The 27,531-nt window shown below is 39.7% G+C and overlaps 3 protein-coding genes across 3 annotated transcripts in view; 1 reads left to right on the top strand and 2 right to left on the bottom strand.

The window, feature by feature from the left end:
* Positions 1-803: 803 nt before the first annotated feature.
* pnp6 (purine nucleoside phosphorylase 6) lies at positions 804-13,783 on the bottom strand. Its single transcript, XM_066713582.1, has 6 exons — positions 13,625-13,783; positions 10,019-10,188; positions 6,895-6,998; positions 5,023-5,198; positions 4,300-4,490; positions 804-3,760 (listed from the first exon to the last, which is right to left on the bottom strand). The coding sequence occupies exons 1-6, from the start codon at positions 13,645-13,647 to the stop codon at positions 3,561-3,563; spliced, it is 864 nt and encodes a 287-aa protein (XP_066569679.1). The 5' UTR covers positions 13,648-13,783; the 3' UTR covers positions 804-3,560.
* A 6,186-nt stretch (positions 13,784-19,969) lies between these two features.
* Positions 19,970-26,436, bottom strand: cmtr2 (cap methyltransferase 2). Its single transcript, XM_066713579.1, has 2 exons — positions 26,139-26,436; positions 19,970-24,422 (listed from the first exon to the last, which is right to left on the bottom strand). Exon 2 carries the CDS (start codon positions 24,396-24,398, stop codon positions 22,107-22,109), a length of 2,292 nt encoding a protein of 763 aa, XP_066569676.1. The 5' UTR covers positions 24,399-24,422; positions 26,139-26,436; the 3' UTR covers positions 19,970-22,106.
* A 671-nt stretch (positions 26,437-27,107) lies between these two features.
* The window catches only part of hydin (HYDIN axonemal central pair apparatus protein), a 118,109-nt gene continuing 117,685 nt past the window's right edge, over positions 27,108-27,531 (top strand). Inside the window, exon 1 of the mRNA XM_066713581.1 lies at positions 27,108-27,154. The gene's annotated coding sequence lies outside the window, so the exon portion shown is untranslated. The remainder of the gene's footprint in view (positions 27,155-27,531) is intronic.

The raw sequence follows: 27,531 nt of genomic DNA, 5'->3' as shown, positions 1-27,531 counted from the left end.
GACACAAGATCTTTGCAGACATGATGGCCTGACAGAAATACACTCGGATCCAAGGCAAGGCGAGATCTCTCTTCCTCCCATGCCTTCTGCTTGGCCCATTTTGATCATCGCCAGTGCGTGCCACCTAATGATGCGCTTCCTGTCAGAGGGATCCTGGGGATGGATGGGGGTGTGAGTGGTTGACCCATATCATTGCGTCCTCTAGTTAATGAGGGGAATCCTATTCCCTGTGCTGGGGGGGGGGTTATTAGAACGCATCGCACATGATTAAGAATACTACAAAGAAAAACAGATACATTTGTGTTCCATTGAATTTCACTGAGCAGATCACATTAAACAAGTGATTTTTTTATTTTTTATAATGGGCTTAAATGTTTTTCAGTGCAACAAAATGATGTCTCACTACCCCCTTAGGAGAGTGCTACTGAAGTGCTTGTGTGCAAGATCAGCCTTCTGCACACTGGATGGTGCAAAGGCTTTAGACTGCTTTTCCGTTGCAGCCAGCGGGATCTAGACTACTAAGCAAAATGTTCTTTGACGAAATCTACAGAATTAAATTAAATTATTTAAAATCTGGAAAGTAAACAAAAGGAATATATCACAGAAAATGGGACAGCTGAGTAATGGAAAACAATAGTTTGATATAAAGGAGCATCCTTTTGGAGTCAAAAACAATATGATACTAAACAATACAGTATTAGCAAAACAAAGAGAGGAATGCTGAAGTTTTCATTTACTATGCAAGGGTAATGTTCTGTTTTTTTGCCTACTATAATTATACAATTAACAAGGGAGACAGTAGCTGTGATCTTTATATTATTTTTATTTTAGATTAATTATTATAATAAAATACATTCTGTGCTGGTACAAGCTATTAGCAAAGAAAAGCAATCCCTCAACAGTTCCCAGAACACTTACTAAAGTCAAACTCTTCATTGCATAATTAAAATTGGATTGAGATTGAGTTGTAGGTGCTTTCAGCAGTGGTAGACACCTTTCTATCACTCCCCACTGTTGTCAAAGTCGCTCAGATCCTTACACAATTTTTCCTGCTTCTAACACATCAACTTTTTATTATTTTATTATTTTTGTCATTTAGAAGACACTCTTATCCAGGGCAGCTTACATTTGTACCCATTTATACAGCTGGGCATTTTTACTAAGTAAAGTATCTTAGTACAACAGCACTGCCCCCATTCCAGTGCTTTGAGGACAAACTTTGAGGACAAAATGTTCACTTGCTGCCTAATATATCCCACCCACTGACAGGTGCCATGATAACGAGATTATCAGTGTTATTCACTTCACCTGTCAGTGGTCATAATGTTATGGATGATAGTTGTATATTGTGTAATGCATATGTAAAGCACCTATATATAGAGTGCCTTGCAAATGTATTCAGACCCCTGATCAATGAATTACTGAATTACAAATGGTACATTGAATACTTATGCACGCACCATATTTCAGTTTTTTATATTTCTTACAAATATTTCCCAACATTAAACCAATGTCACCTTACAATAATTTGATTTTGAGTTTCAGTGTTTGAAAACAAAATATCAAACAGTCAAACAATTTGAGAATTGGTCAGGTGTCTGAATACTTTTGCAAGGCACCATATATGTATATATTGTAAAATATAGAAGCACCATGTTACATCCATTACCTTTAATGTATATAAAAGAAAATATATAACATGGACTAAATTAAAAAAAGCCAAGTTGTCCAAATGACAACCACCCTTGCTTGTTAGTTGAATAAAAATTCCTAATCAATCATTCTTCACTTTTCCATATAGTATATATAAGTGGTAAGTTTTAATTTTCTTCAGACCTAGACCTGTAACTGTGAATTGTAATAAGACATCATTCAAGATTTTTAAATGCCAGGCAAGACATATAAAACATCTTAAACAGAACCGTTGAAGTTCAAAATACAAGTGTGATGGAAGAGTCCAAAGCCAGGAGAATGATACATTATACATTTTATGGACATTTTCCAAATATGTTAAGCTGTCTGGATCTTTACAATATGATTTGTTCAATCAAGAGAGCTTGTAAATAATGAATAACCAATTACTACAGTCCTCTCCCCAGGAAACAGGAAGTTGCACAGACCTTGTTTTGTCTGGGTAATGCGAAGCTGCACACATACTTTGCAGATACACAGCTGACATTCAAGAGAAACAGACAAACTGGAACAATACTGTGAACACATACTGATAGAGATTGTCTTATCTGTTGACTGTGTAATTGGTTCAGGAACACATTCCCAGTTTCCACAATAAAGGCACTGCTGAACTTCCCCCACACAATCTGCTACTGGGTGGGACCCGGCTGGACAGTTTGCTGGTGTGGAAAGAAGGCATTTGAGATAGGAAGAAATGCACAGGACCTGAGGACAGCTCTGAAGCTGATTGAAACTGTGGCAATGGTGACTGTTACCTGTACCTTCCTCCTGAGCTGCCAAACACAAGAGTTTCCAGAATGAGAGACAGAAAGGGGGAAGTGTCCACACAGTATGAGATGGGGAGATGCACACTGCATGGCTGGCCATGACATGTTCCATCAGGGGTTTCGATCTCAGAAGAAATGGCAACTCGGCCTCTTAGTACATGGGAGACTGCAAGGAGACACGTGGTCTATCAAACCCCCAGGCTGAGGCTGTGATAATCTCAGCCAAAATACTGGAAGTCATTTGAAGATATCTTGAAATGATTTACAGATATCTCAAAATGAATAGGAAGTCATTTGCAGATATCTCTAAATCACATAAAGATATCTTGAAATGCATTTAGAGATATCTCTAAATGATTATTTGGCTTGCCATACAGCAGGGGTCTCCAACCCTGGTCCTGGAGAGCCCCAATCCAGTTTATCTTATAGGTCACCCTAAATCACCAATTTCTAAATACTAGGAACACATGTGAGTTATTAATCAATTAAGCAAATTAACCATGGGAGCTCTTGCTCAGAGAGACTGCAGGTATTCTGATAATTTCTTAAATGGTTTCTAAATTACTGAATTTACCAAACCAAAGCTTCAAATGATCAGACTGAAATACTTCCAGGTGTTTATCAATTGGCAATAGAAGGGTGACCTCTAAAACCTGCTGGATAGGGGCTCTCCAGGACCAGGGTTGGAGACCCCTGCCATACAGGGAGACCGGTGATAAATAATGCACATTTTCTGGGAGTGCTACCATGTAATGTCTGTGCCACATCCTTTGGGGCAGGTCTCACTTCAGTGCTCCACTCCTCAACAGAAACAAAGGGGAAGGGGCTGATTGTGTTTTTGTACATTAAGTTGGTATGTTTACAGAATAAAAGGCCCTATGACAGAATTTGAAGAGGCCTGATAATACTATGGGAGATTTGAGGATACACACAGGGTCTCATAATGTATACAAACACTATGCTAAAAAAGGAAGATCTACTTCCTTGTCTCCATGGCCATCTGAAAACTGATTGTAACCAATGCGGTCAACATCAAACTGATACCGGTGTTTCAAACAATGCAATATGAGGCCGGAGGGAGAGGGAAGGGGATAGGAGGTCCTACTCTATCTTGGCCAAAAGGCAGCTGACCAGCTTCTGCAGGTCCTTTGCCCTCATCTTGGCAGTCTGGAGCACCTCCTCATGATTGGCCTTCTGCTTGCTGTTGTAGTCCATCACTGCCTTGTTGGTGATGAGTGACAGGCCAAACACCCTCATGCCACAGTGCCTGGCCATAACCACCTCGGGCACAGTGCTCATGCCTGAGAGAGAGAGAGAGAGAGCGCGTGAGAGAGAAAGAAGGGGAGGGAGTGAGATGGAGAAAGGGGCTGAGAGAAAGAACAAGGTTGGTAAGCAAGGAAAGAGAGACGGGCATAGGGACTAGGGTAGGAAGCAGAGAAAGAAAGAAAGGCCACATTAGGCCAAGAAAAAAAGGAAGTGTATATTTTTACACTGTTGTGGGTTTACCCACAGTGTTGGGCTCTAAAGGCGAAGTTAGGAAACACAAATTCACCACCCCCAGGGTCTGGGGAGGGGCAACACATCTCGTGTGGACTCACCATCTCTCGCCCCGCACGGCATTACAATATGTAAGCGAGACACTGAGGTACAGGATTATGTGGATATAAACAGTATGACAGTCCTGGAAAGGGTCAAGCAATAGGAAAAGACTGTATAAGGGCATCTGAGTAAAAGGGAGAGAAGGAGTAAGGGTCAGCATGAAGCAAAGACGTTCTGAGTGACAGAAGGTGAGGTTGGGAAGAGCATATTTGGGAAAGTCAATGTTCGCACTGTTGCTCACCCACGGCGTCCGCCCCTAGGCGACTGAGCATGAGGCATTCTGCTATGGTCTCGAACGAGGGCCCTCCCAACATGCAGTACACCCCCTGCTGGATGAAGTCGGAATAGCCCAGGTCCTGCGCTGTCTCCATGGCCATCTGGCACAGGTCCTTGTCATAGGCGTCGGACATGCAGGGGAAACGTTTACCAAACCTGATGGTACAAAAGGAGTCACCTCTCACATTAATTCCCTCCTGGGAGGACAGGTCCTGGGAGATGGAACTCCCCCGGCGATTCCACTGAAAATGAAACCCACTCGAGGGATAGCATCCAGAATAACGTTTTGAGATGCTAAAATCTCTTCTGTTGCGCACAATTATTAGAGCATAGTAAAGTAAATTGCTGTATGTTGTATTTTTCTTAACCAACAACTTAATGAGGAAAAAAACAAACAAATTAGTTGGGCACCCTGTGAGCAATGCTTTGGTTTAGTCACATGAGCATCGTATTTACGTGATGCTCAGTGAGGTGCTATTAGCAGCAGGAAGCCTGTGCTGGTTAGCCTGCCAGATGCTCTGTGCGGAGGGCATAGGCACTGGAGTGCATAAGGAGGTCAGGGCCTCCAGGGTGCGTCGGCTCCTGTGAATGATGGAAGATGCTGCATCTCTTTTGTAGATGTCAGTAAAGAGAGAGAGACCAGACTGTAGTACAAGTCATGCCTCTCCCTGTTGAAGTGTGGTGTCACCTTTCATCATTGGGGCCGCATAGGGGGTTCTGACCCGCAAAGCCCGGGATGTTGAGGTGGTCCTTGATGAGCATGATGTCGCCCACTTTAAAATCGGGGTTTAGCCCTCCTGCGGCATTGGTGACGATCAGAGTTTCTACTCCCAGGAGGTGGAACACCCGGACCGGGAAGGTTACCTGGGAGACAGTGAGGACAGTCTTTAGCTGTGATGACGAGGATGGAAAACCACTGTGACAGGGTTAGTTAATCATTCAACAGCTATTGTCTGAAGTCACAGCATCGCACTTCCCAAGACGGGACCGCTTTTCAGAGACCACGGAGGACTAGGCCTTTGCGTGTCTCTTGTTTTCCAGATATACACGGTAGCTAAAGCCACCCAGCCCCTCCCCCTGCACTTGATCGTGAAAATAGATTTTGTGGGTAAGACACAATGTTAACTAAGAGCTGCACCTTGTTTCAGGAGGCTGTGAAAACAAGTGGATCTGTATTTGACTAAATTAACATGACAACCAAATGATAATTCACACACACACACACACACACATGCACACACATGCAGAGAAACACACAAATGTATTAGATATGTTTGTTAAATACAGCTTTACAGTTTTGATATCAGATTAATTTATGTACAGTAAAGAACCACAACAAGCTAGATGGCTGCCATGCTCTTTATCATTTCTATCTGTACAACAGAAGAACGTCAAAGAAATATAATTACATGTCTGGCAGTGCTTTGGGAGTTTGTGTCTATATTTTGCCACTTGGAGCCATTAAAATAATAGCTTTGTGGTTCTCTGAAGAATGACAGGTAGATATGATAATTTATTTTATTATTATTATCAAGTAAAAAACAAAAAAGTGTTTATTCACATCAGTAAGCATGTTTTTATGAGACTTTGCCAACATTTCTAGCAGTGGGTGGGGGTGACTATTGTCTGTCTATAATCTGGTCTGAAACATGCGGCCAAAAACTGTTTGATTCTCACAGTCTTCTCTGCCTGACTTGTTTAGACAGCTTCCTCCATCAGGCAGCAGACAGTGTCAGGAATAACAAAGTTTACTATTAAACTTAAGAAAAATAAAACATTAAAAATAAACAGCAATCCTAAGAGGGTGTGATCAAAGGTCAACGAGACTGCGTTCCTCTGTCCTGTTCTATGGTGTGCCTGTAAACTGTAATGAGTTGATTATCATCTCAGTCCAGCTTCGCAGACAGCCAGCTTCATCTCTCAGGCTTCTGTCTCTCCTGTGTGAAATCCAGACTCCCAAGTCAGCGATCTCTTATTGTTTTCAGACAATGGTACTGTGAAGGCAGGCCTCGGTGGAAATAGAAACCCTCCCAAAGCCTCTGTTAACTTCTTTATACACACTTGCATGCTTCACAACAGGCATTCAGACCCTTTGTGAGTATTCGGTTTCAGTATCAGTTTCCAATCGGAAATAGGAATATCTGAACATCAAGAACAGAAGAGAAGTTTTCCTAACTGTTACCTCTAGCTTTGTTTTAAGGATTGCTTCTGCCTCCAATAGCAGTTTTATACTCCACCTGAAATGGATCCTGCTGCAGGTTAAATATTATACATTTCATAAAACACAATAGGAGCAAGAACTTTCTGAGGATTTGTGTCATCTGAAGTCTGGGTAAGGACCATAGCATTTCAAACTGCACTGGATCCATTTAATCGACCCCCCTCTGCTGTATTTCAGTCCAATTGCACAAAATAATGAGCTATTAAGGGCAACCAGCCAAGGTGAAGTAAATAAATAAATGCTGTTGTGCAATGTGATATTAAATATACAAAAAACTGTCACACTTCAATGGGACACTTGACTGGGGCGAGACATTCACACTCATTCAGACTGACTCACCTTGGTAATGGGATAGCCCTCATAGAAGTGGAACCTGCCTTGCATGCAGACACATTGTTTGCCATTGAGTTCCCCATAGACCAGCTGCCCAGCGTGTCCATGCACTAGACAAGTGGGACAGAGCAGCTGAATAGAGTTGGAAATGGATGGAACACATACAGTGAGGGAAAAAAGTATTTGATACCCTGCTGATTTTGTACGTTTGCCCACTGACAAAGAAATGATCAGTCTATAATTTTAATGGTAGGTGTATTTTAACAGTGAGAGACAGAATAACAGCAAACAAATCCAGAAAAACGCATTTCAAAAAAGTTATACATTGATTTGCATGTTAATGAGGGAAATATCTTCATCTGAATGATTCAGAGGAGAACTGGGTGAAAGTGTTGTGGTCAGATGAGACCAAAATCAAGCTCTTTGGCATCAACTCAACTCGCCGTGTTTGGAGGAGGAGGAATGACCCCAAGAACACCATCCCCACCGTCAAACATGGAGGTGGAAACATTATGCTTTGGGGGTGTTTTTCTGCTAAGGGGACAGGACAACTGCACCGCATCAAAGGGACGATGGACGGGGCCATGTACCGTCAAATCTTGGGTGAGAACCTCCTTCCCTCAGCCAGTGCATTGAAAATGGGTTGTGGATGGGTATTCCAGCATGACAATGACCCAAATCACACAGCCAAGGCAACAAAGGAGTGGCTCAAGAAGAAGCACATTAAGGTCCTGGAGTGGCCTAGCCAGTCTCCAGACCTTAATCCCACAGAAAATCTGTGGAGGGAGCTGAAGATTCGAGTTGCCAAACATCAGCCTCGAAACCTTAATGACTTGGAGAGGATCTGCAAAGAGGCGTGGATCAAAATCCCTCCTGAGATGTGTGCAAACCTGGTGGCCAACTACAAGAAACGTCTGACTTCTGTGATTGCCAACAAGGGTTTTGCCACCAAGTACTAAGTCGAAGGGGTCAAATACTTATTTCCCTCATTAACATACAAATCAATGTATAACTTTTTTGAAATGCGTTTTTCTGGATTTGTTTGTTGTTATTCTGTCTCTCACTGTTAAAATACACCTAACATTAAAATTATAGACTGATCATTTCTTTGTCAGTGGGCAAACGTACAAAATCAGCAGGGGATCAAATACTTTTTTCCCTCACTGTATGAGCACGTTTGGCATTCCAGAATACATGGCTCCTACTGTACAACCACATGCAAAACATAAGAGAGCCTCCACACTAGGGAATTAAATACTGAGAGCACACTTTTGTCAGGCTCACCTATCGTAAGCAATGCTGGAATTTCTTCTTTTATCTCCAGACGATCCTGTTGAGCAGTGCGTTACTGTGTGCACATATTCATTCACCAGTCAATACTCATTACCACTGTTTTCAAAGCAATAGTTTGCCACACCACAATATAATCAAAACAGCTTATTTCCCCTCCTCCAGCCAAGATCAGTCTGAGGCACAGAACACTATGTTTGTGTGACTCAATAATGGGGATTATGCACAAATCCCTCCAAGAGAGAAGACTGGTTTCTGTTAAGCCAATAAAGCTGAGTATGTGAGTACACATGTGAGTATTGAGAGTAGCAGACAAACCATCCCCTTCCTGTTCCTCTACTGAGTGCCATGTTGCAGTTTACTTAAGGAAAAACTGCTGGGTGACAGTACTGCATGAGGCAAGGAAAGATTATCGATGGCAGCTGATAAATAAACCCTAAGACAGCGCAGTAGCATTGAGTCACAGTCTCCTGTTCCCAGAGCACAATGTTTCACATTATGACAATTACAGTTGAGTCCATTTTGGATGCATGGCTCTTGGGTGTAATGGGACAGTGGTCAAGATCGGGGGGACAATTAACAGTCGACTTCCCCCCTCGAATGGCAAAACGTCTATCTGGGAGACAAGTGCGTGTGGAAAGGCGGGGAAATCCCTTAGGGGAACTGGGGCTGTTACCATGTAGCTGGTAATAGTCTCCGTCCCTTCCTCTACCTCAAGCACTGGTAGCTTTGCAGTGTGTGTACAGATGTTAACACTGCTTATCTCCCTGCTCCACCAGCGATCCCATTAACTTCTGAAAGCCCCTATTTATTTGCAAGTCAAATTAACTTAATTAGGTGGTGTAAAGGGGAGTTGGGGGAGGTGGTGGATTGTCCACTCATGGGTTATAAATAAGGGCCTCAGTAAAGCCTTCCTGATCAATGGGAGTAATCCCACCGGAAGTGATTAGTTATTCTCTTTAGAACTGCATAGATCTGTAAAAAAAAAAAAAAATATATATATACATATATATATATATACATATATATACATATATATATATATACATATATATATATATATATATATATATATATATACATATATATATATATATATATATATATATATATATATATATATACATATATACATATATATATATATATATATATATATATATATATACATATATATACATATATATATAAAAACAAAAACACATCTTTGGTACAAAGAGCTGGACACTCATTTCCACCTCTGTAATTGTGTCACCAGGGAGCAGTGATGACATCAGGGACAGGTTTTGATGATGCAATCTGGCGATATTAATTTTAAATTGTACTTTGTAAAATTGAACCAAGCATGGAAGTAACTTGAACACGTGCTGAGAAAATAGAGACTTTGCTTTGATTCTCAGTAAAATGAAATGAAATGAAAACATGGAACAAACCCAAACATTTGTAGGTTGAATTGACATCATTTAGAATGAACTGGTATCACGCAGGTCACAGTTATACTATTTTTTATTTTTTGCTTTTAATATAAAGCAAATGCAGTTACTTTATAGTATAATAATAGGATGCTTTGCCTCAGTTTAAAATTAATCACTAGCAAGTCTGTTGTTTTGTCTTTAGCTAATTAGCCTGGAAGGGTACATGAGTGGCTATTATTATTATGATTATGATTATGATTATCATTATTACTACTACTATTGCTACTAGTACTCCTCCTTCTCCTCTCGAGTCAAATTACAATGCAGGTGTGCAATAAGCTGTTAGACCTCAGATCTGTATGATCTGTATGGAGTGAACCTTGCTGTCCCCCTTTCCTCCTGAGCCACACCGGGGGGTGACTGACCTGTGCTTTGTGGGAAGCCGGGAATGTCCTGGTAGGGAACAACAGTCTTGTTTTCCAGCAGATCTGCCAACCCTCCCAGGCCAGACCCACAGATTATGGCCACCTTTGGTCGCTGGTTAGTGTAGGCCAGCAGCCAGTCCGCCGTCTCCTTGTATTCCTCGAAGCTGCAGCTGAAGGCATGAAACAATTGTATTCCTTAAATGTGGTGCTTCCCTTTGCTTGTTTTATAAAATTGTCACACAAAAAAGCACAATGTTAATCACATGGAAAACAAGATAAAGCATGTGCATGGTAAAGCAAACACAGATGCGTGGTGAACCGGGGCGGCAGTCACAGCAGAACACAACATGAACTGAGCAGCTGAGCGAAGGCAGTGTAAAACACCAACCGGCAAAATCAGCTGACTGATAACAAGATATTGGTGTTGTAAACTGGGGCAGTCAAAATAACGAACAGCATTTTATTTCAATTAATGAATTAAAAAAACTAAAAAACGTTTCATTGTGAAAAACACAAATATACTTTGATATTGCACTAACAACTAAGATCCCCAAAGCGTTTTGCAATAATACTTATAATGACACATAGAAGTGCAGACAGAGCTCAGGTGGAAACACAGATATCCTTGTGCACAGATTCACGAATATATATTTTTTTTTCTCCAAGCACCTATACATTATATGTACAGAACTGGTGGATCTGTGCCAGGAGGGTACTGTGATGTGTCTGAAGGGAATAGATTGCAGCCTGAATGGGTAAAAGACAGACCACAGGAACCCAAAATAGGCAACCCCTGTTTCAGAGTAATCAGTGAACCCTGTGCCTGAAACTGCAGAGAAGGTGGCTTAGTATCTGTGTGAAGGAGAATAAAAAGATGATGAAAATAATTGGCTTTACACATTGGGGCACGGGGGAGTTAGTGAATACACCCTACAGGGAATCAGCTGGATTGTACAACATCTCAGGGTTGTAAATAACAACATGAGGGGACAATCTCCATTAAAAACACACCAGTGTGTGGATATCAGTATTCAGACTTACTATATCTGTAATGGTATGTTCTCCTTTGAAAGTGCCTGCTCATAGCACTTTAAATTTCCCAGTGAATCTTTTAGTCAGCATTTACACAAGACCAGCCTTTAGGTCTGACACTATGCCTAGCTATTATACATCTGTAAACAGTATAAGACAGAGGTTTCCTATGTGTGCAATAGGGATAGAGCTTTACCCTAATACTGCTATGAATATATATATTTAAGTTTGCGTTGGCCATTTGTTTTTGAGTGTGGCAGCACGGATGCATTTTCAATACAACGGGAGCAAGAATATTTTAATCAAGTGAATTGGATGTCAATAACGGCCAGCTTGTGTCCCAGAGTGCTGAATGGCCATGTATGTGATGTAGTGACTTCCATCTGACATCTTTCTCGGCCTTAACAATTCATTACGATGGATCAATTCGATTTGCTGGAAAAATTGCTTTCGTTCTTTCCATAAGCTATACCTACCATGAAAGTGAATGAACTGGAATCAATGAACCCCTACATGCTGAAGTTTCATCCAAGAGCTCAGTGTGCACTAAATTAGAAAGAATGTACAATACAGTCCTCTGTCAAGTATAGAATCACAGCCAAGGCCATCAGAGCAGAGAAACACCCAGAGTTTCACTAACTCTACACAATCTAATTAGGCCTATTTCACAGGTGAACAAGGTCAAAAATTAGCTAATAAACCTCAGTTTAGATATATCAGTTCCCTGTAGTTGAAATGTTGTCATATTACAGGTGTCAGACAGAAATGGGAGACACAAGGTATTTTCTTTTAGTTCATGGTTTAAAATTTTATTGTAAATAACATGATAGTAAGTTCCTGGGGACAGCTTAATTGGGGAAAGGACATTTTCATAGTATTTTATCAAACCTCTTCTGTTGTTATGAATTCTGATATTTCCCTCATTCTTACAAGGCTTTTATAGTATATGTTTTTATGTTCACCTATCTGTCTGTCTATCTATCTATCTATCTATCTATCTATCTATCTGACAACAATGCATGTTTGACTTTGGCCTGGAAAAATTAGACTCTGAAGTGAATGACTTATATCACAATGAATTACAGTATGTAGGACACAGTGGCAAAACATGAATTAGACATGATTTTGTGATAGAAGGATTGGTGCATTTTACTTTTAACTCCTGGGGGTTTCATTTAATTGTAATAATATTATTTGAAAGTGTAGAAATGACAACCAAGCTGTCTAGTAAAGATGTTGAACATTTAGCAACCTCTAGCTTTGTTTAACTTGTATGTTTTATAGCTGCCTGTTTATAGGTAACTGTAAACCTCTTTTATATGTAACTATGCAGTACAGCCACTGCAGTGAAGTGAGGATGAGAGAGAGTAAAGGTCATGTATTGTGCTCCTGGGTCAGTCACATGGTCCTGCAATGCTTAAACCTCATTCACGAGGTGCCTGTTTAAAGACACAATGAGTTATAATATATATATTCCTTTTCAAACAAGCAATTTCCATATGCATAATAAACTAATAAAATCATAAACACTGTCAGATTTGTTATTCTTTAATTTGTTTATTGTATGTACATTATCACTACATGCTGGCTTTCAGCAGGATCTTTTCTGTACACAGCTCTGACCATTTTTATTTCATGCATATCTGCAGGAGAAGTAGTATACAGATAGTTCCATCAGAAATACAAGTGTAGAAACTGGAGCGAAACTAATGCACTCCGCAGCGGCCCCCTGCGTGGCGCTGTCCAGGGTCCTGACAGCAGGGTGAGCTCAGCGCTGAGTTCTGGGAAAAACTGTGCAAAAGCAACCACTAGAGAGACCCAACAAAAGCTGGATTTAGTTTACTGTCAAAATACAAAGGCCTGTATAAACCCGAGATCCGCTCTGAACTACCGTCTCTTTTGAAAGCTCGCCAGGTACCCACGGAGCTCTCGGATGTGTTTAGTATCACGCTAACTTTGAATGGCCTTGAACATTTTCCTTGCAGTGTTTCTATGGAGAATACAGTATAGACATATGGGGTCTCAATAGATTTTACAGTAATTAAAAAACGCAATTCTCATGGTTACTATTGTGTATTTTGCAAAGCAGGAAGTAAGATGCAAATTTAGGAAAAGCGTCTATCAATTCAAACACGCCCTGAACTGCTCACAGTGAATTTGAGTGAATTTCCATCCCTGCCGCTGCTGAGCATCCAGGAACCTGAACAGAATTAAAACATCCAGTGGCCCTATGCAATAAATCACTACCCGAGACGCTATTCTATATTATTGTCATTTATTAAACACGAAATTCTTAAAAGATGCATCGATTGTTTTGTGTATTCGTATTTAATCCACTCAACTCTGGAACCAAGCGAAGGCGGACAGTTTTATCGTTTATGTGCGACGGATTGTCCGCAAATGTTTTTATGTTGCCAAGAGCGCTGCCGTTGTGCCGATGGCATGTCAACAGTGTTTCCTTCTCGTTTATTTTCACTTTCATCCAGCTGGCGACGATTAAACGTGATGTGAGTAATCTGGTTAGCGAGAGCAGGTCTCTCTCAGCTTTCTATTCATTCTCCAGTGTCGTCTTACCTGCGCTCGCTGCCGGAGGTCATGGCTGCGGATGGAGAGTCTGCTTGGGAAAAGTGTCGGGATGGCAGGTTATGTCAGGCTCAGCTGTAGCCAGGGATCGTATCGCAGGGTTTGGCTCAGCGGTGTGGCGTGATGGAGGAGTGGCCGGTGTGAGGAATAATGCGATTATCTGCCGGGTCACACCGGACACCCCGCCTGCGACTAGGCAGCAGGGAACCGGTTCTGCGGCAATTCAGTGCTGCTTCTCAAGCATATGATCCAATAATGCCAAAAATAGATAATCGCCACCGCATTACAGGAGCCCGCATAGAGGCTGTTTCTATCAAATCCTCTCTCACATTCATAACATGTTTCAAATACTGTTTACTGAAAGGTTTAATCGTTGTTTCTGTAAATATTATTATTATTTGTATTTAATTGTAAGTTCTGTTCACGTGTTTTGTATGCATGTATGTCTGTTTGTATGTATGCATGTATGTATACAACTGTAGTTGAAAATGTTCGCACATTTACGATACTATCTTTTAAATTGGATGAACAGCGATTCAGTTAAATAAGTTAAGACAGCAGGCGTGTTATCTTTCGACCGACACTGCACTGATGCATATGTTGCCCCAGACTCATCTTAATTTCAGCTTCCTCTGTGTGAAAGAGTCAAATATCCCATCTACCAGGTGTGATCGTTTAAAGCTCTCTTTAGTAGTAAAAATGTCATAGCTGATTAAAAAAACACCATCACAACATCATTAACAACAATAACAGTAACAACAAGAACACATTAAGGTATATAATAATGTAGCAATAATCACTTCAGCATCTTAGTGTCAGGCATTAAAATAACCTTTCCTTTTTATGTCTTAAAATGTATAAATGGAACAGATGCACTTTTGCACCCATTCATTTCTCACTGTCTCATTCTGCATAAAACCCACAGTTAGTCATTCCACAATGTCTAGGGTCTCTCTTTTCTATTTTAAATGTGAAATACATCCCTGCAGATGATTTTAATGAGAGATAATGAGTTCAATGGAGAGGGTATATATGCCATGGATCAAAGGGAATCCTATAGCCAGTGTAGACACATGTGAAGGATGATCAGATAGTAGGGAAACCCCTACCCATGACTAACATCAATGATTTGTTTATTATTAGGGGGAAAACTGCACATGTGAGCTGTGAATAAGGCTGCCCTTTGAAGAAGCATGTGGATCAATAAGAACCCAGGGCGAGAAGACTGTTCTGAGAATGTGATTCACAACACTGAGTCTTAACATCAGCCTAATGGACCCTTAAGTGCCAATAGGCTGTGTGATTACAATTATTAATTGAGGTTAAGTATATATTTTATGTGCATAATCAACAGAGATGCAAGCCAGGGTTCAATATATAGGAATACGATTGCCTACATTATTCAAGTCTTGCACCATGGCCATTAAATGGATTGAAAAATAAAATAAAAAACATTTAAAAGTACTCTGGGATTTATAATTGAAATTACAATATGCTCATTAATGTGCAGTGGGATCCTGAAATGAAGGGGAAGAGTCCTTGCTTCTTCTCCTGCTCAGTAATTGAACAAAAGCAATGGGATCCTGAAGAACAATTCATGATCAGAATAATCCGGACGCAGATCTGTGTTTATGCAATAGCAACTGGAGGCTTCAAACCAATATTATTATTATTATCATTATCATAATCACAATCATTATTATAATTTTGACAAAGATTTTTGAAATCATGTGTACTGAAGTACCAACTTCATAGCATTAAGCCAGATATGTAGAAGTGACCAAGATAATTTAGTCTTTCATTCTCCTGTAAGATTGCACTTATACAATGTATTGTCATACAAATGCCTTTGGATTACTTGCACTTGTATTGTTTATTTTGATTTCCCCTACACTCCCTTTCCCTTAGCTCTTAACTTTGACTTAACATCTTGTCTGCACATATCAGCTTTTTCATTCTAGGATGTAAAACCTTATATATTGTTTACTGTATATCTCATATACACTTGTGTAAACTGTGAATTTCTAAAATGTATTATACCTTGAATTGCACTGTATTATTGCACTTTGTATTACGCTAAGAAATAAATAATAATAGTAATAATAATATTAATAATAATACTACTACTACTAATAATATTATTATTATTAATAATAATAATAATAATACATGTTTTGAGGAGTCTAATTTAAATATTAAAGGCAAATAATGAGGTAATAATACATTATTGTTTCTGATGCAATACCCAGTCTGCAACTCATCCCATCTTAATTATCCCAGTGGAAATGCAACTGAAATCTTATTAGAAGTAAACAATAAAACTGTAAGTATAAAACCTACATATCTCTAATCCTAGAAAACTCCTTATTCCTTAACAACAACAACAACAACAACAACAACAGTCATATATTCCTGAGGTTATGGGAGGGCAATGCTGCTTACAATTATTCATTTTTAAAATATTAAATAACATTACCATATTTGATGATGAAGCCTTACACACAAAGAGTGTGAAATAAATAAATACATATTAATTATAGCTTTATGTCAGCTCCCTGCATTTTCTTAAAATATATTTTCATGATAACTATGAGACTTGCTGTTCCTTATTAATTTGTGGTCATCACTGCTGGCTTGAGACAGGGTTTTTTTTTTTTCCCCAGAGAGAAAATAATTTTCCTTCTGGCCAAGATTCTCTGAATTCTTCTGTTTCAAGATTTTTTATTTTTTTATAAGTAATAAAAGCTGGATAAGGAGGGAGATGAAACATGCTTCAGTCTCTGATGCCTTAAGACTGAAACAGATAAATCCTCATTCAGTGTTTAAAACAAAAGTTCTGCATTTTTTACTAAAACAATATCATGTTAAACCAGTTATGGGGCTTCTATTTCTGACTGAGTAATTTACAATGAGAGGCACATGCCAGAGAGCTGTTGTGATGAAGCAGTTCTGTAGCATTCCATGTCAGGAATGAAGCAGCAGGCTGACTCGAGGGTGATTGCCATCATCTCTGCTCTTCCTTGTGAGCTCCTGTGCTGTTCAATGCTACCTGGGTGATTGTGTTTAGGTATTGATATCTGTTTCTTGCTACTGTATTTTATAACAGATTTATAATGCTGTTATTCTTGTTTAACATCAGATGGCACATGAAGGTCTCCTCTTCATTTCAGTATATTCAGTTTAGGGCTAGGGTGAGACTAGGGTTAGGTTTATGTTTCCCTGTATGCCTGGTCTCCCATTGGAGGGTTGTTTTGCATTTCTACTAGAATACCTAAAAATGGATTGAGTGGAGGATTTGACCTAGCTTTAAAGTTACCTTTGGCTAATAATACTAGGGGGGCAACCAGGCCCCAATATATGTGCAACATGGGTCTGTCTCTGACATCAAAGCTGCACCAACGTGGTGGGTGGAAACCCAACATAAGTCATATCGTGGCAGGAGAGCAAGGGGAGTCAGGGCTGCGGTAACAGATGGGCAGAATTCCTCTGGGTCCAGGAACACTGCATCTCGCGTCACATTTTTGCCTGGTATTGCAAAATTAACTGCACCTCAGGACCCTTAGCACTGTGTGATTCATCAGGTTCACAAGGCTTACGGTTTCCTCAGACCAACATGCCAGCCCAGGCCATAATACAATAAATATCTCCCGCAAAGCCAGGGCATGCATTCTGTCACATTAAAGGGAGCACTACTGCGATCCACAAGTCCACAACAATCAGTTCTTTCATGACCCTGTTATCGGCTATTTGCAGTGGGCAAAGTTCTGCTATACTTGTGATGTTTTGCATGCAAAATTGTGTGCCCTTTTCATCAGTAATACTAGGCCTCAGGGAAAAGCCCATCGAGCTGTGTAAATGACACAGGTGGGTTACAAACATATGTAGTTTACAGTGGGGTGGGAGCAATCTGTTTGCTCTCTCCAGGAGCATTTCTCACCACTTGGTGTGAGAGGTTCAGATAACGTAGGAAGTCTTCAATCAGGATGAAAGTTTCACATAACAGATCAATTACTGCATGGGTCTGAAGGTCAGCGGTTTCTAATTTCTAAACGGCAAAGCTGAATAGTAATAATGGCAGCTAAAATGAGCGAGAGTGATTCATGAGCAGCTCCAATCTCATTCAGGAAAATTCTATTTCTAAGGTAATGTTTTCTACAGTTTTATTGTTTAATCCACTATATGCTTCATGCCATTGTATATTAATATTTAAAATTGACAATAAACAGTCCAGTTCAAATCCCATCATGATACATTTTGATTGAATGAATATATTCTGAAAAACAAAACTATCACAGAAGCTGCAGCAGCTCATGTGCCAAGAAGGAATATATTATTCAGCTTATTTACTATTATAATCTTTACAGTCTCTATTGTCTCTAAATCAGCCCATCTGCTACCCTTTATCAGGGAATTCATGTGCAAATGTTGACACACTGAACAGGTGTGGCACTGACAAATACACTCAAGAAAAGGCAAGTGAACTTCCTGTACTTGGTGTGCATTAATGTCCTATTAACTGCAGTGATGATGAGAAAGTGATGTGGCCCAACTTTGCATTTCAAATCACTTTTGCTTAATTACAGTTCTTAATTTTATTTATTTAATTGCCTCCAAAGGTCACCAGTAATCTTAAAAGGTAAATCAAATTAAATACCTACGTCAACCTTTCAGTCAATGTGCTTGATACCTTGAGCTGGTGTTCAAGCAAGGCTTTGGAAAGGAACATTAAGGCAGCAGGTCACGTAGGCCGAGTCTTTCCCATGTTGAATATGGCCTGCTAAGTGAGCAAGTCCATGAAATAATGCATATTTAAAAAATATTACTGCTAAAAGCATCTTTAATGATCTTTGTCTTCAGTTGATTAGACATAGGGATGAGATTCTCTGGACTTGTTTCCCCAAGGCCTCAAACAGCCATCAAGAAACTACTTTTAATCACAACAGCTTGATGTGTTTTTGATCAAAGATGGGAAAACTATCAGCGTGCACAACACCATCACACATTTCAATGTAAACCGCCGCAATTTACAATCTCGTAATCTCAGTTTTTCATCTCCTTTATGCTACAGTGACTTTCATCATCGGAAACCAGGGAAGACAAGATTGTTTTATAGCTCCCCCACACCCCTCTCTCCCCTCCTTCTTCTCTCAAACATCTGTTCACTGTCCTTCATTAGTAAGACTAAAATATGAACCGCCTTGCAGACAGGACCAGGAGAAAGGCTGGAAGTTGGAAATCTTGGGAAACAATTTCCCCAAACCTTAACCCTTTCTAAGAGCTTTTTCCTCAATTCAGTAAATTAAATTAATTGAATCCTGTGATAATTTTCCACAATTATGTCAAGAACTTCAACCCTTGCCAACACTCTACTCACTGCCAGGACAGGGTAGAGACAATGTTGGCAGGAAAGACCAGTCAACTGAAGACTCTATTCTGCTATACTGCTATTGATACATTACAAAAAAGATTCAGGTGTGATACAACTCTAGCAGTAGTAAGTATATAAAACATAAATCTTTTTCCTTTACTGCATTAAATTCAGAACAGATCATAGAGTAGAAGTTCAATTTAAGTTTTGAAGGAAGCCACTTCTCAGAATAATAGATCCCATGTGTAAGAAGGAATTGTAAAACACACTCTTCTCAGACTTGTGAAAGTCCTGTTCATATTTTCCTAATGGATTCCCCAGGTGTAAAATTACAACATTGTGAAGCAATCCCTGACCAGATCAGAAGAACTAAGAAAAGATCCTCACACCTGACCGGTAATGCTAAAAGTGCCTTATTGGGGTATGGAAAATATTTATTTGGGGAAACCAGTTGACAGGTTTTATAATCATACTTTCTCCTTTTCAGTCAAGATTTTATTTACCCTTCAAAGGCACTTTTTATGCAAAGCCACATTTGCATACTATTACTACAAATTTGTGCCTTGTACGGAGAAGCCAGGACATGCACCAGTTGGCCTGGAGAACTATGACAACACTTTTGAAGAAAAAAAAAAAAACTCTGACCAACTGATAGTAAGTAGTAGTATTTACAACTTAATATGTAATTTCTAATTCAAATAGTGTTTGCTATATGCCAGTAAGACGAAGACCAACCTCCCTATAATAATAAGTTTAAGGGAGGAGACATTTTCACAGTAAGCAACATTTCTCTGCAATCTTGAGACCAATATGCATTCTATATTCATGAAGGTTTCCTTTTCTGCTGACGGTGTGGATAGCTAGTTACTTTCTAGAAGGCAGGTTGTGATGAGCATGAACTCAGGTGTTGATGTGTGTTTGTGTATTTAAAATGTATGTATAAATGAAGGAATAAACGCACAGACAAATAAATTAACATTTTACATATATTTACATGAGGAAAACAACAGGTTTTCAACCTTAAAGCAAAAACAAATACAAATTATGTGACTCAGAACCACAAGCTCAAGTTCTGGCAAACCTGGAAGCTTCTCGCTCTCATATAATCACATAAATCAGCTCCTATATGTGGCTAAAAATAAAAATAAACATAAACAATAGATCAAAAATATTCCAACACTCATCTGTGCGTCATGACCTTTGCAGAATAAATTGATAGTCCAGCATTCTGGGTCCTCTTGCTATCGGATCAATGCCATCCTTCTTAGTAGATTACAACTCTGATACTGGGATGAAGTATTGCAAGTGATGATTTAAATTCACTGCATCCCACCAGAACCAGCAGCAAGGAAACTCAACACCCCACTTCCTCATGATTAAAAAGTCACTCATACGGTTACCCGAGCCCTGCAACCTGGAATCAAGGCACATGGTTTCTATGTGACATAGGCGTTTTGTATCATTTTGACATCGGTTTAAGTAGGGGTACACAGAACGACACAGAAGACCTGTCATAGACAATTCTTAAGAGCACGTAACGGGCAGTGTTGTTTCCCCATAGTTGCTACATTGGTTGACTTAAGTACCACATTTGCCATCTTTCTTTCTTTCTTTCCATCATTAAAATTCATAGTTACCACTTGTATTTTTGAAGGGGGGTATGGGAAGGAAGCATGCTTTTTCTTTTATGCCCTCTGGACTACTTCCAGGAGAACAATTAAACCAATATAAAACTATCCCATTCTGTTCCCGATAACAGAATTGTTGGGGTTAACCATAAACTGTAGGATATAGTAAAAAAAAAAAAAAAAAAAAGTTTAAAGGATGTGATTTTTCTGTCTCTATTTCACAGGTATCTTAAACATTTGTAGCAACAATAATGAAAATAAAATGCTGTTCAGTTTGGAAGCCCTCTTCCTTTACTAAATCAAATTAATTATTGATTAACATCCATACCTGAATTAATATACATGGAAAAACTAAATGGTCTATTCTTTCCTAGGTAAAAGTGCAATAGTTATTTATGATCATTAGTTATTGTTATATACAAAATTTCCCCCTGACATTTCAAATACTAGGGTTTTCATGTTCCTTGAACAAAACAAGATAACAATACAAGAATGTCTGGAAAGTAAATTTTCAGCAAGCCCATTTCATTCCACCTTAATAAAATTTAAATTAAACTCAGGACTCAGGAAACTTTTTACCTCTTCTTCAATCTGTCCTTTCTAAAGCTCACACTACACTGTGTAGTAATTTAGATTTAGATTAGTGAAGTCAAATAATCACAAAGACATAAAGGCTCCCCTCAATTAATCTTTAAAATAATACATGTTTGCTCTCCCTCCATAATGCCAGGCAATTCAAAAATATATTGTGAGAAAAGGTTTTTGGAATGTAATATAGCTTGGACAAATTAGGATGAAACATTTCTTGATGACTTTTATAAATGGCTTACCTCCTGGCTTTCTGTCACACACACCAAGCCGAGATGGAAAAGGAATTTTCTAAGCAGTCTTAATTGCTAGTTCAGCAGTCAGGTGGAATTGTAGTTTAAAAGAGCTGCTTTACATTTTATTACAGATCAAACAAATGCATGCTTTTAATAAGATTATTGAACCTGTACAGAAAAAAAGTAAGACATTTAAAATGTTTTCACTTGTAAACCTTATAATGTGAATTTTAAATCATAATAATGTTAGGGAGACAAATAGGGAAAAAGTCTAGCTTGACTGTTCCATTTTGACAAATAGCTACACTTGTGGCATTGAAGAATATTAATGAATATAAAAATATATATTCAAAATAATATATAGATGTGTGCATGTATATATAGACACACATTCAAAATAATAATATATAGGTGTGTGTACACATACACATCAAATAAAATTAATAGCATCTTCCGTCTACAAAATGATGCAAATTACTTTCATACATCACAGTCTCTTGGGGGGAAAAAAAACAAAAACAAATATTTTCTTGAATAAAAGAAAAGGATCAAGTAACAACTGGGTACAGTTCAGCCAATGTAACCATCGAATTTGGCCATCTGGAGAGAATGCTGCCCAGAAAGAGGAATGAAAATCTGGTATGTCCCAAATTTTAATCGGTCAACATCAACGACTCCTGCTCTGCCTGCACCAGCAAGTGGAGTTTGTGCTTGGCAATGGCAGTGTTCATGGTCCACAGAAACTCTGGGAGTGCCCCTTTCAGAAGAACCTCCATGGGAACAAACTGGAGCACTTGCTGAGGAGTCTTCACCTTGGGGGTGCCACACATGACACCATGCATTTCCTGCAGGAATTCAAGCAGCCTGCCACTGGGGAGCTGGTATCCGCTGCACAGGAGCACAGCAATGGTCCCCAGGGCATCAGACGAGGTCGGGCACCTGAAGGTAACCAAGCGGAAACACTGATGGAGGGTGAGGATCAGCCCTGCCATGAAGCGGGTGAAGGAGGACAAGATGGGCAGAACGAACGAACCTCCAGTCTTCAGCTTGTGCAGTGAGCAGAGGACGCAGTCGAGGAACTCCCGCTGGTATTTTGGCTCCCCATCGTGCAAAGTCACCAAGTCCACAGGGGGGCATGGCGGTGGGTCAGCAAACTCAATGCACAGGTGAGTGGTTGGCTGCACATCTCCAAGAAAGGATGGGCTCCCCACCACAAGGCACTGGTCCCCCTGCACTGCAGAGGCATGGGTTGGCTGCCCCTGAATGAGACTGGATATTTCAGACAGCAGGCGGTCAGCCGTTAGAATTGAGGCAGTTCTGCTGGTACCCAAGTTTGCTTCTACTTCCCTAGTTACTCCAGACTGTTCTAGGGCTTCATTGAGATGGTTCAGCAATTCCAAATCACAGAAAGGGGAGCTTCGGACCTTTGGCAAAGCCGCGCCTGCCAAGACGTACCAAGTGTCAATGTCACAGTCACAGGCTGGGCCTTGTAGGACACAACCTTTACCAAAATCCCCCAAAACATGTTCTTCGATCCAAGCTTTGTAGAACCCCTTTTCAACTTTCTCCTTCCACGCAAGGGTCTCTAGTTCTTTCCTTTCATTGAAAGAACCCACTTGCTTTCTGTGCCCAAATAGCCTGCTATTCAGGTGGCAGCCACGGAGGGCGTATTTGGAGAGCCACTTGCTTCGGTGGAGGTACTGCACTTGAAACCGGTGGAGGTAGAACTCTGCAGCACAGTCCCGTAGTTTGTTCAGCCTTTCCTTTTGCACGTTGCTCATCAAGTGAAACAGCTGGAGGTTCTCGTTGATCGTGTGAGCCTGGAGTTTGTGAAAGAATGTGCAGATTTCTTCGTGCTGCTTTAGAAACGACTCTGGAATTAAATGCTTGGGGAATAGGGCTCGGCTGGCGATGTCCAGGCCAAAGTTGCGAATCAGTTTAGAGAGCAATGGCCTCACTGCACCTTTGGCAAAATACTCCAAGCAAACCACATACACTTCAGAATTCCCAGCTTTGCTAGTTGCAGGCTTAAACACATGCACAGTCCTGAAACAACAATTCAGGAGGTACAGCAGGCAGACAGAAGAGTACTCATACAAGGTGAACATCTTTAAGACAAAGGATCCACCTATGCTGAGCAGCATGAGGGCACTGACGGCCTCACAGTAGTGCAGCGGTGCCACTAAAGCCTCCTGCTCATCGGGGTTCCCCTGGCAGTCAAAGCTGCCGTCTGCCGTCACCAGGTCAATGGAGCGCATGTTGCGGGTGAAGGTCTGCAGTTCCAGCAGGTGCTTCTGGATCATGATGTCTCCAGTGTCGTCTGAGCCAAAGAACCACCAGGGCAGCGTGCTGGCAATCAGCCGGTCATCCATTATCATCATGCCATTGTCATTGGCCTCATGGTAAGGGTTGAGGGTATTTGCTGCCCACGCCCAATCGCAGTAAAGGGGGTTGGACTTGAGGTAGTGATTCAAACTGGCTATGAAAGCCCCGGGGGCCTCACAGAGATGCACAGAGTTGAGCTCCCCATGCTGCAGGGACTTCTCAGGGATTAAGGGAAAGGTGCCCAGAATCTCATAGAATTTGCACCAGGCCTGTGTGCAGATCTCAGCATTGACAGAGGTCCGTACGTGGGAAATGACCTTGCCGGCCTTGTTGGTGAAGGACGTGTGCTGATGCCATACTTCCAGGTTCATGTCACTAAGCTGATTCTTAACCTCGTTCAGGGACTCTTTTAGGGCCTGCAGACTTCCGTATTGCTGGGGGTCATACTTCAAAGTTTCATTAGGGTCTGGGATGTGCCATTCCCTGGTGGGAGGCTTACGATACGCAACACTTTTGCTGAAGAGTTCCTTGATTTCATTGAGAATATCTGAGCTGAAAGTGTCAAGATCTGTTGCTTTATCGAAAGCAATTTTTTTCTTTACTCCCCGCCCCCTGCTCATCTTTTTCTTAAATTCTTCTTCTGCCTAAAAGAAAAATAAAGTACATGCATACAAGATAAATATAGACATACTTTAAAATGAAGAAACTTGGATTCAATCAAATCTTTTTTATCTCCAGATTTTGACCTACAGATTAAATCTGAAATAACTTAAATTTACATAAAGATTTGCCGACTCCTCAGTGTTTAGTGTAGGTACACCATTTTTCATTTTATCTTTATCTACTGCTAACAAAAAATAAAATTTAGCACACATTTTCACAAAAAGTCTTTGGATAAAGGAGGCAAAACCTTTAACCTTTTATGTTTAAACCATGGGAAAAGATTTTTCCTTGATGCACATACCATTTACCTGCCAAATTACATTAATTTATCTAAACACAAACCCGGAATAATAGCTATGTTGTTTACTAAAGCATCCAAAGTCTTAGTTACACCAATGGTCATACTTAACATATGTCAGAAAAGCACAAAAATCAGTTTTAGGTGTAATTGTTAAAACAATTAAACCAGAAGATTATTCTGCCCTTTTGCACTCGTGTTGGTTTAACATAATTAATTATAATAACTAGGAATACTCTGGTAAATCACTCTGGGTCACAGGCAGCTTATGTTTAATTATATACGTTCTCTATTCAAGTGTATTGTAATCCTTCAACTCATTTGCTGGATGGTGTACTGCATTTTGAATTAGTTGATTTTATGAAATTACGTTGCAGCCTCCGTTTTCTGTTAAACCAGTATGTAATGTTTGCATTCATGCATTACGTTTGCTGTCGATTTATGATGTTTGTGACGAGTCACAGGAGTTAAATTTAGAAGACATACATTTGAATTCACCACTCCACTGACGCAGCCCAATAATTAGCTTCGTAGCCCACAAGGTGTAACGCAACACAGTCGTTCAAAAGCATTGCCCAGAACTGTCCGTCTCCCTTCGCATCGGCATTGTAATCAAAACTCACTTGACTGCAGGACACTTTCAAATATGCATTTATGCAGATAACGCATGGCATTAGTTTGAGATGTTCATGCTATTTGGGCAGAAGCAGCTTATCTTTAGTTTTGAGTGGCGAAGCAGCTTTTCTGCAAGTCAGCCCTTTTATATATACAAAACAAAAACATGTCGTTAACCTGTTTTCACACGCACACACCACTGTGCTAAAGCATGTCTTCGTTAGCTTTTTACAGAATTAATGCAAGACGTGTTTTAATATATGTAACTAAATTGTATAACTAAATAATGCCAGCATATCCAGCACACATGGATACAAGTGAAATGCTTGGAAAGTGACGTTTTAAGGACTAACGAAAAGCACCTGATAATGTCAGTTTATTACAACAGTAACGAAAATTAATCTTGCATTTCTCAAATATTTTAAACGTAGGACAATTCCCCCTTTCTTCTTTATTATTAATATTAGTTGCATTATACTGCAGTGATATTGTTTTAATGCCCAGTTAGCATTATTGACAGCTGGACGCTTTAAGGTGCCCCAGAAACAAGAAGGCTATCCGCCGAGAAGTAACCGCTCAGGCTGAATAAAGGATTCAGGAAAACGCGGGGCATTGCATTGGGCCTACGGATAAAATAAGTACGAGAGTACCAATCAAACCTCTGTGATCTGTATATTTATAAGTGAGAATATAAACATCATGGAAACGCGTAGTTTTTTAAGATCTCTACATTAAACCCTGGTTAATTTAGCCCACTGTCGACAGCACGCTGAACTCGGATTACCTGCGGGACATCCACGGCCCTTGCTTCCGCCTTTCCTTCTGTACCGACACACGCAATCAGGGACTTCAGTGACGCCCCATGATGTCCTATTTATATTACATGCGGAGGATTGTACAGAGAAACAGTCGAAACAGATAGGGTTTTTACCTTTTTCCACAAATAATAGCACGGGATTAGTATTATTATACAAAATTACAAAGCAAGCATAATACAGTCTAAAGATTACACAAGTCCATAGGTAACAGGCTACAGTTCATATAAAATACAAGTAATTAATCCTAGATCAAATAATTCTAATAGCATTCTTATTAGGGTATCTTTCAAAATATTTATATTATTTAGCCAGTGAACTGTAAATACCTGGATAATAAATGTACACATTATAGCCCTTTAATTATCTAAATTAAAGCACACCAGACACACCCGGTGTTTGAAAATCCTGTCTGCTAAATCCAATTCACTTCGAAAAAGCAATTAGTTTAGTTATTGATCTATATTCTAAATCGGCTAAAATAATGATTGCTAATTTGGATATATATTTTAGTAAAAAACAGACGAGATGTATTAATGTAGAATATGCATTTATATGTATGCAAACATGTTTTTTAAAACTAGTGTTTAACATCGGCTATGAAATATAAAAATAAAAGTTGCAGTAGGAATTCTTTCGTGGCAACTTTTTGGAGTTTCAAGTTGTCTTCCCCTAATGCGTTAAACGGTACATCATCATTACTTCAGTTAAATTATATATACATATTTATAGTGATATATGCATGTGTGTGTATATTAGTGAGAAAGCAATTCCATTCAAACAGTCCTCTCCCCTCCACTCCTCACGCTTACTCGTTGCTAAGGCCCCCCTGACTGTTTTAACCAATCACGGCGAGGAACCAACTTAACGGACCAATCAGAACACGAGTTACTGCAACGCCGGCAACGTAGTTGTCATAGTTACCGTTAAACAGAAACCAAATGGACAGGAGATGTATACAGATAGACGGACAGTTTTTAAGTCTGTAAGTAATTTCTAAATATACTACGTAATCTGCATTACATCATTAATCATTTTAAACGTTAAGTTTCATAAGATAGCTGTATTACTTAAATGTCTTGATAAGCCTTGGTGATTTTATTTAAAGTAAGCTAACTGATTGAACCGTGAAGTCGTGAAGTGTAGCCAGACAGACAGGCTTTGTATCATAAATTAAACAACTGTTCAATAACCAAAATAGTATATTTATTCATTTAAATACACATTTTCAAACACTAAACAATATATTTTTAAGTATTGATTTATCTGGCTGATAAATGTATCCACTGTAATTTACCATATAACTGAATTATAAACATACAGAGAAAGTTACATAGTACAAAACCCAAAACGGGTTAAAAG

This window comes from Amia ocellicauda, chromosome 9, assembly GCF_036373705.1.
Source record: "Amia ocellicauda isolate fAmiCal2 chromosome 9, fAmiCal2.hap1, whole genome shotgun sequence".
NCBI classification, from domain to species: domain Eukaryota; kingdom Metazoa; phylum Chordata; class Actinopteri; order Amiiformes; family Amiidae; genus Amia; species Amia ocellicauda.
The sequence above is the reverse complement of the archived record's forward strand: the minus strand, read 5'-3'. Positions and strand labels throughout refer to the sequence as shown.

Coding starts and splice junctions, on each gene's coding strand:
- pnp6 (XM_066713582.1), bottom strand. CDS start 13,647: ATGACCTCCGGCAGCGAGCGCAG. Junction 5,199..6,894: donor AGGGCTATCCCATTACCAAG/GTGAGTCAGTCT, acceptor ACTGTCTCCCAG/GTAACCTTCCCGGTCCGGGT. Junction 4,491..5,022: donor TGCGGCCCCAATGATGAAAG/GTGACACCACAC, acceptor TTGTACCATCAG/GTTTGGTAAACGTTTCCCCT.
- cmtr2 (XM_066713579.1), bottom strand. CDS start 24,398: ATGAGCAGGGGGCGGGGAGTAAAGAAAAAAATTGCTTTCGATAAAGCA.